Here is a 9,341-nt window from a genome sequence, read left to right on the forward strand (position 1 = left end):
GTATTTATAGTGAGTTCTTGTCTTTGTCTATGTTCAGAGGCAATAATTAAACATTATGATGGTGATTCAACACCAAGCCGAGCACACTGTCCACAGCGGTATCTGGATTAACCCTGATTAGTTCCGCTGTGATAAAGACTGCTCATTTTAATATGTCAGGAGTCTATACACTGTCTACTGCCTCTGTGGGCTGTGTGTGTTTTGACTTTCTCACTCTCCGAGTCTGCCAAGCTGCAGGACAGAGACGGGTTGTCTGAGGGAGGCTCCCGTCGAGAAACTGAAAGAGGCAGAATGGCATTTCACAACCATATATGGTAAAAGCTTTTTCCTGTTTAGAGTCAATAAACTCTTTCAGCAGAAATGACAAACCCGGAACCAAACCAGGATTCCCAGTATTGCAGACCCATCCTATTTCCTTGTTAGTTTCCTGGAACAGACATTTTAGTTGCTCCAGGGTGGATCCACTATAACCGTAAGATTTTACACTGTGATGCACTCCCTATACACAGAGATCACAAGCTCTAACTCCTAACTCAACTTCCACTGCTTTGGAATCAAAGACACAGGAGCAAAGCCAGACCAGTGATTTCATCGTAAACCCATAAATCCTGTAGGCCTTGATCTGCATCGATTTCACAGGCACCTGGAAAGCAGGAGTCAAAGAGTATGACGTCCCGCTCAGCTCTCATGGCATAGTGCTCACAAATGATAAAAGGATCAAGTCCAAAGTCTCAGGCCAGCTCATCACGGCTGGCTCCGATGGGGACAGGAAACGCACCATTGACGATGGGGTTGAGCAGCGCGGACGCAAATAACAAATGGACTCTGCTCGCGGGCATAGGACAGCGCCTTCGTAACCACTGCTCCTCCTATGCAAAATGTTCCATGTTCTACAGCTCCTATTGAATTCCTTTCATTCTTATTCTTTTCTAACATTAATTGTATATATTTTTTTAAAGACTTTCTGGCATGTGGCCTTTTTGCTGCTGTACATTCGGTAGTGTACTCAGTTTAGTGCACTTAGGGAGGTTTTGGCCAGTGGGCACTAGATATGATCTACATTTTTGGAATTCCTCATTACTACATATAGCATAATCACTGTAGCATTTGGGTCTCTTGAGGATATGGAGTCTGAGATTGTTTTTTACACAGCCAGATCTCATCTTTACAATGGTTTTATAGACTCCAATACACACAACACACACACACACAGCTTCCCCTGCACAGCAATTCAACAGAGGAGTCCTGCTGTGAAGGACAATACGAACACCAACAGCAGTCTTAAATGGTCTGCTGTCATGGCAACTAACAGCACACCAGTCTTGGGAACGTTTCGACTCATCCCAAGATTTGTCCCGGAGGCATCTCAGGGGTCTGGTCCCCTCCCCTCCTTCCCCCCTCTCCAAACAAATGCCAAAAGGGCCATCACATTTGAATTATTCCAAACATTATACAAACACTTCTTTTGGGGTTTCAGGTACACAAACCTGCTCTACACAGACTATGTATGTTTCCTATGGTACGTACTATACAGAAAGGAAATTACTGCTTGTGCCGTACCACTATTAAAAAAGTTTAGATGTACCAGCTGTGTTAATTTGGGTTTAGTTGTATGGTCAGTAGTAGACCGCACTTTCAGATTAAAACCATAATTCTTCAAGAAAACTAAAGACAAAACTGATTTAAAAAATAAAACATTTAATATGAATTAACAAATTCTGGCGAAACAAAAAAAAAAAAAAATTCTATATGACAAAACATCAGGAACATTACAACAAGCATTTCAGTCAACTTCTCAAAACAGATTTAATTTAAATAAGATAAAACCTCTTTAAGAGTTTAATATACATATTTACATACATGAATAATATTCATTATAAGACTACATATATGTAATTTCATTTTCAAGTGAATAAATTAAAATCACTAGTGAAATAAATAATGTGAAAATGTGCAACTAAGCATTGGGTTCCACAGGCTTACAGTCTTCAAAAGCTCAGGTTAGTTTCCCAGAGCATCATTTGCAGAGGTCTGCAACACAGGCTTGTAAAATAGGTCCATCAAAAATGTGGACAATAATTGAATTTGAAGACAATCTTCAAATAAGTGGCATGTTTAGTGTTGGGGGGAGAAGAGAGTTTCATGGAAGGATGTGTGGAAGTGGCAATGGAGTTCAGGTGTTAAGGGGTCAGATGGAAGTCCTCCTCAAGGCCACCTTCTCTTGGACAATGGCTTGAGGTCCGTACAGTTTAGCCGCCCGTTTCTCAAAAGCGTTGACCATCTGCTTCACGACTTCGTCAAAGAAAACCGTGGCCAGCTGGGAGTGCAGCAGTGACTTGAACTCAAAGGCCACCTGGAAATTAAAATATGCATTTAGATCTCAATTTAAAAAATAAGCCTACAATGGGGAATAAGGACAATACATTGTGTGATAATTATTCCCTTTTTACAGAAGGAAATGTCAGATTTAACTATATACATTCCACCCTCACATATTGCCCGTTTTCTTCAGTCTGTGTTGGAGTCTGTTTTTAACACTCCCTCTCTTCTCCCCTCCCACTTTATAATAGCATCCTCTTACTGCCAGATTCACTGCCTGTCTCAGCACTACTTGAGGGTGGACAATAAATAGCATATTGCATGAATTGACCTTAGGATTTGAAAGCAAATATGGGTGGGAGTAGAGCTGGCTGCCTGCAAGATCTCTTAAGGAGCGTCCAGAGACTACATAAGCTTGTAAGAATCGAATCCCTGTCTGACAATGTGAGCTAAAGGATTTAAGTCACAGTCGACCCTGCTGCTCAGGAGTGAACACCCAACATTGTTGTGTGCGTCTTTGGATTTAAGGTTGCTCTTCTGTCTAGATGGATGAACTTAATTGAACATTTCCTTGGGTAATATCTAAGCAGATTATATGCACAGAAGCCAAGTGCACATACCCAGAGCACTCCTTTAGGCTGAACCATAGTTCTGGAGTCTCAGTGGGGATTTTAGAAACTCACTACTTACATGAAATTCAAGTGGAAGGTCTCTACATGGGGTGTTGGAGACACCTCCCTTTTAAAGACTGGCATTTAAAAATAAAAATAATAATTACTTACATGAAACTCCACAGTGCAAGACTCTGGCTGGTCCGGGGGCCCCGGGCAGAACCTCCACACAGTTTCCAGGTGGTTGAAGAGGGAACAGTCTGTGCACACAGCCTGAAACAAAAACAGCCCAGTCACTTCCTGTATCACACGAAGGGGGACACATCACACACTCTTGACAAAACTGTCCCACAATTTCGTAGCTCAGATAACCATTTTCACAACACAGCCAGAGGAATGTGCATCAGCCTGCAGAACAATTGGGAGTCCTTTACATGTAATCACAAGGCTATGCAGTCCCTGACACCACCTTTGTTTTAGGTAATCAACTACCCATTAAGTGAGCAGTATTTTCATTCCACTTTACCCGCCCGTGCTTTGATGCCCCGTCTCACATCAATCCTACAGTGGAAAATGGTTTTGGGACATTTACCAAATTCCTCCTGGAACATCTCTCTTGCTCTGTACATGAAAGGGAGGGTTGACTGTACTGTAACTAACTGCTGTATTCTATGGGATTCTCCAAAGGTTTGTTATACTAGTCTGCAATATGTAACCACAGACAGTTACCTTCATACAGTTACTCACTGCACGAGAGATATTCGTAAAATGGGTATAATTATCCTAAAGATTTAACCGTCTTTTTACAGTATATTCTTTAACAGGGCACGGTTTCCCCTTCATTCCCCCCATGAATCCTTGTTGAATAATTGAAGAGGAAGCTCACCCTGACTTGGTGGTTGGGTATGACAGTGACCTCTGAGGTATAGCGCTCTACGATGGGGGGGAAACCAATCTCCAGATGGGCTTTCAAGACACTATTGTGCCCCCTAACAACCTTTGACCTCTTGCACCAGGGCACAAAGTGCTTGTAACTGTCCACATTAGACACCACGTCATACATCTGCTCTGGAGAATACCTGGCACGAGAAAGAGAGAGAGATTGAAATATTAGCTACAAAGACATGCTGTCACATCAAAAAGCTTCATAAGAATGATAAGCATATGTCTTCAATCAGGTAAGGAAAGGCTCTATGCAATGACGCTCTCATACCAAAAGATTAACATTTAGAGCTCTGAATTTTCAGCTAAACAAAAATGAACTTGGATGTCAAGAAAGCCATGGATGAAAAATTTCAAGTCCCAGAGGCATGAGGACTCACCCCATCAGCCTGGCTTCAAAGTACTCCATCCGTCGGGCGATCAGGGGAGCGGCAAGGTTCAGAAAGGTCCTGCTGGGTGGGCAGCTGGTTGTGGCTGCAGGGGGGAGGGGTAGACTGGCACGACGGGAGGCCAGGATGCCACAAGAGCCCAGATGCCTGTGAGGATAACCAAAAATATACATTTAAGTTGACATTACCATTAAATCACCTTAATGGGGACCAAGCACTCTCAACGTCCATATTCAGTGTCAACATTGTCAGAGGCACTTTACTTTTATTTACATGTATTTTGAGCTGTTCTTGTATGTATCCTCATCTATACTGGCCCATGTGAGTTTCTGAGCTCTCTATTGTACTTATTGTAATAAGGCTGCCCCAGCAAGCAGGTTCCATTTAATTTTGTTGATATATTGGACTTATCATTTGAGGGTTAGGTATTTAATGAAAAATCTACACGGAAGGTAAAATTAGATCAAGGCTACCTAATCTCCCAGATCAAACCCATCCACAGATTACACAACTTTTCATTTCCAGCACTTGTGAAGTGGATGGTGCTTTTGAAGAAGCATTAAGTGTCTGTTACCGTGGGGAACAGTAACAAAGCATGAACTGTCAGTTCTCTTAAAAGCAGGTCACACCAACCAGGCATATATATACACCTTACTGGGAGGCCCTTTATTGCTCTGAAGCCCTACTTGATAGTAATCTGAGACACAGCTAACAGCAGTTACACTTCAAAAGCAACAATATAATTAGGTGGATGATCTGTCATGCCCTCCAATCAACATAGCAACCCCTTACTTCTGTACCCAAACTGGCTCCCTGCCCAATGAGCATTACTCAGATCAGGTGGACACACGTTTTTGTTGTAGTATGATCCTTCCCACACAGACACTGGGACTAGATTTCCTGTGGGTTAGCATCCCCCCTCAGCATGCAAACCTCTAATCTGATGTCATTTCCGTTCCTGTTCCTGTCACCTACCCATTGTTGTGTAAAGTTGTCATTCTAAACAAATCCATGCATAGCCCGGGAACAAGTCATCTGGTTGTTAAGAAATGGAATAGCCATTATCGTTCATGCTTATGGTTATTTTTGTTGAAATTTTAGCCCCAAGCATCTGCAGTGTATTTCCCTGACAGAAAGATAAAAATGTATAGATTGAATAAATAAGTTCCCACTTAACACACACACTAGCAATTCAAGTAAAACCAACTTGTCAGAAAGCAGCAGAACTTCTCCACAGATACTACCATTTTCAAAAACTGTACTGACAGCAATGATCAAGCTTGTACCTCAATGCTGCAATTCAAATGACAGCTTCTACAGAATGCGTCAATCTGCTGTACTTTTACCAATGGCAATTAAATCAGATTCGTTTGAAGTGACATAACATATTGAATCTAGTGACCAAACCAAGATAATCTTCAAATCTTAAGAATTTGTTAATTGAATTTTCAATATCACAATGATTTCGCCATAACAACTGTATTCATGTGCAGGAGTTTGGGTTCCTCCAGATAATTCGAGCAAACAAGAATCAAGAAAGTGTCAAAACTACTTATCTCTACCTACTCCAGAGACTTAAGTCGTCCTAATAAATTGAACGATTACTGTGTGCAAATGCCAGTTGATAACTGAACCTATTAAAATTTGCACTTTTAGAAAATAAGAGGGAAGTCGAGACTGGCATTTAACTGGAAATTCCCCTCCTCTGTTTTGAAGGGAAATAGTTACTCGTCTGCCCCGATACTGGGGCCCCAGCAAAACCCGTGACAGACATTCCTGTGGCGCAGGGAAGAGAAACCAGACACCGCAGTTACATAACGCAACACAGCGCATTAGTTTCGCTTTAATTGGGTATTTGTAACTGCTATGGCGACTTTACGGTTTTATTACTCAAAATGCCCTAACGCTAGCGGCCGGTCACAGGTGCATCGACTAATTACACACTTAACACATTTCATATCTCAGATTACATTTACATTACAATTGTATCTTTATATGTAAGTGAAGAAAGTTGTGTTCTATTCACCTAGGAAGATACATTAAACAGCTAACAAATACAATACTTCGGAAAATGTAACTGCCAATTTAACACAAAGGACATAAGCAATGGCAATTAAAATCGTTTCTATCAGGTGTGTGTACGAAAAGATGTGAAAGACAACGGTTTCTCCGTAGTTCACCATCTTGGACAATGCTTCTGCACTAAAATCTTATATAAATGCTCAGCTGGCCCACAGAGAGACAAAGGGACTGTCCATTGAGGAAAGTTGCTACATTGTCTCGGACGGTGCAGTGACGAGTTACAAGGAAACGATATACACTGTAGAAGAGTACACTGCTTTCTCGCTTGTTACATAGACTGGATCAAATGAAAACTTTTGTCACACTGTTATACATAAACCATAACTTACGAGTTGTATCACTACTGCACTGCGATAGTCAACCGGACACAAGCTTACCTGATACTGCGGCTGCCGGCCAGGCTTCCCTGCAGCACTTTAGACGAATGCATTTCCACAAGAGCTCTCAGCAACAGAGGCGCCGATTTGATGGCCATTTGTCTCTCTTTCTTTCCTGGACTGGATTAAAACCCCGGGCAGTCAGCTGTGATGGTGGTGATGGTCCTGGCTGCTTCACGCCGGTGTATCTCCGCACTTTCACAGCGCTCATGTGTGGGGATTCCCATATAAGGCGAGGGGGCTCGCCTGACGCGTCACAGGGAGGCGGTCCCAGAGGGGGGGGGGGGGCGTGTCCTTGCGCTCTACCTGTGCGTAAGGTGGTTTCCGCACCTAGGGCATGCGTGTGCGTATTTAAGTTGTATATGTATTTTGGTACCTCCTTAAAGGAATTCATCCCCAGGACACACAGACATTCGTTCAGCTAACAATTAGTTATATAAAACATATCCCACATAACTTTGAAATACATACGGATGTCTTTCACTCCACTTATATCCATAAATATATAAATTACTGGTTCCCTTCATATGATCCAGTTTTCAATTCCTTATTCCTTTAGATTATTAACAGTTCAACTATAATTATTGACCAATTATATTTCTGTTAAGTAATTGAACACTGACTCATCCTAGTGCTTAGTATGAAATATCCCAGCTGAACACAGACAATGTGAGTTAAGACAGCCTATCAGTAGTTATGCCTGCAGCTGCACAGCTTAGAATATTTACATGGACACAAATGTGTGTTTCCATAACCTTGTGAAAAGGCAATGAAAGTGTGCATGCTCTCAAAATAGTCCTAATGGCTGGGCTTAATCATTGATCGACCAAAACACATTAAGAACTCTGAAAGCTTCCATTATAAAATAAATGTTTGTGCAGTAGGTTTTTATAGTACTGATTTAGTAAATGTAGATGATAAGTGACTTTGATTAATTTCCTTTTTTATTGCAATGCAACAATGTTAATCTGTGCTGATAAAAGTACTAATAATACATATATGTACTGTACACTACTTCCATTACACAACTTTTACAAGCAATACCTGCTTTGGTCTAAGGACAATGTCCTACATTTATAGTTGAAACTTGAAACACTGGTTTAAATTTAGCTCCTGAAATCGGGTTAAATGCTGGAGTCAAGGTTAATGCCCAACAGTCAGTGGTCAGGATTTCAACATCTTATTGCAGGTAAAATCTTTCGAAATGCCAACTTGGTGTACATGGCAAAGTTCATCATGGGCAAATGCCAAAGTCCTTCATTAAACTGGATTCACCAGGATTCTTCATGAACCCACATGGACTGAAGGGTTTCTTCTTCTCTCTCCTCATTGCTGATATCTATGCAATTCCACTGTTTGAAAAAGTTTAAATGCCACATTGTACTTCAATCTCTTTATCACTTTTCTATGTCTATATTATATCTACAGTCTGTATTAGTCTAGTGTAGTGTCTGCATCCTAACTGGGTTAAAAGTCAAGACAGACACTGAGGTTTGCTTAGATTTTTTCACTACAAATTCGTGGAAGTCCCAAGTCAATAAATACAAACTCCCATTCATCAATTTAATATCAAGATCAAACATATAGACCTGTCTTCAGTTTGTTTCTCACCCTGTTTTGTGCAAATAAAAATGATCTGGTTCGTTAATTAATTCAAGCCCACAAGGATTTGAAGAACCAAGTTGTGCTCAAATTGTATTAACTTATCTCATTAACAGAATTTGTACAGACACCAGCTTTGTGATCTTTGTGTTGCCTATGTGTATTTATAAATCCCAACCTCCACAATGGTAAAGCAAAGTCAGTTATCTAGCCCTGGTGCCAGGCACCCCATGCAGTGCAGTAAAAATAGGGCGCATTATCAAGATGAGGTGATGTAAGACACAATCCAATTACAGACGGTCCACATATAACCATTGTGATTTACCCTCCAGGATCTGACTTACCATTGGAGCCGTAGTTATATAATCCATGCTGTCTGTCCGTTTACGTCTTGACAAGGTGGTGGTGTGCTGGGAAGTTATTTTAACACTTCAGCTCAGAAGTTGCTGCCAAAATCCTGAGCCAAAAAAATAAGGAATCTCCAGATCTCTTGGTACAGGTCAGTCTACCTCACCGTCTTCCTAAACCACAGAGATAAGCATTTCACACACGTCACCAATTAAAATGTAACTTCAAAACACACACACAAAATCAGACAATTCCAGAGTTTTCTAAACGACTAATACTTGTTTTATCCTATTTTGACACACAGCAACCAAAGGGGTTATGATTAATCTGCCCTTTTCTGTTGTACTGAAAATGTACTGTATTGTCATGACTTGTCTTCACCGGCAGAAGGTAAAGATGCCATCATGTGGCTGAAGTACAGAACTACAGCTTTATTTAACACTACAATAATTTGCCTTTAAAATAATCGAGTACGGACAACAATTTATTATTATATATTTATATATACACACACACACATAAACATACATGTTTACACATACATGTATGTGAAAATAATATGAATGTTTATCTCAAAATGTGATTTGGGATACTGCAGTTAAAATGATTTCAATCGGGTATTTAAGATCAACCTCATGACCTAATTAGATACGACCTATTTCATACAATTT

At 40.8% G+C, this 9,341-nt stretch overlaps 1 protein-coding gene across 2 annotated transcripts; it reads right to left on the bottom strand.

Moving 5' to 3' along the window:
- Positions 1-1,678: 1,678 nt before the first annotated feature.
- Positions 1,679-8,845, bottom strand: LOC136741601 (coenzyme Q-binding protein COQ10 homolog, mitochondrial). Of its 2 annotated transcripts, XM_066698530.1 has the most exons (6): positions 8,667-8,845; positions 6,721-8,072; positions 4,253-4,408; positions 3,817-4,009; positions 3,102-3,203; positions 1,679-2,353 (listed from the first exon to the last, which is right to left on the bottom strand). In XM_066698530.1, exons 2-6 carry the CDS (start codon positions 6,816-6,818, stop codon positions 2,189-2,191), a joined length of 714 nt encoding a protein of 237 aa, XP_066554627.1. In that variant the 5' UTR covers positions 6,819-8,072; positions 8,667-8,845; the 3' UTR covers positions 1,679-2,188. The 2 variants fall into 2 exon arrangements, with proteins under 2 accessions (XP_066554627.1, XP_066554628.1); XM_066698531.1 differs by lacking the exons at positions 6,721-8,072; positions 8,667-8,845 and adding an exon at positions 5,237-5,350.
- Between the last annotated feature and the right edge of the window lie 496 nt (positions 8,846-9,341).

This window comes from Amia ocellicauda, chromosome 3, assembly GCF_036373705.1.
Source record: "Amia ocellicauda isolate fAmiCal2 chromosome 3, fAmiCal2.hap1, whole genome shotgun sequence".
NCBI classification, from domain to species: Eukaryota; Metazoa; Chordata; class Actinopteri; order Amiiformes; family Amiidae; genus Amia; species Amia ocellicauda.

Coding starts and splice junctions, on each gene's coding strand:
- LOC136741601 (XM_066698530.1), bottom strand. CDS start 6,818: ATGGCCATCAAATCGGCGCCTCTGTTGCTGAGAGCTCTTGTGGAAATG. Junction 3,204..3,816: donor TACCCAACCACCAAGTCAGG/GTGAGCTTCCTC, acceptor TTTTTGTTTCAG/GCTGTGTGCACAGACTGTTC. Junction 2,354..3,101: donor CTTGCACTGTGGAGTTTCAT/GTAAGTAATTAT, acceptor TTTAATTTCCAG/GTGGCCTTTGAGTTCAAGTC.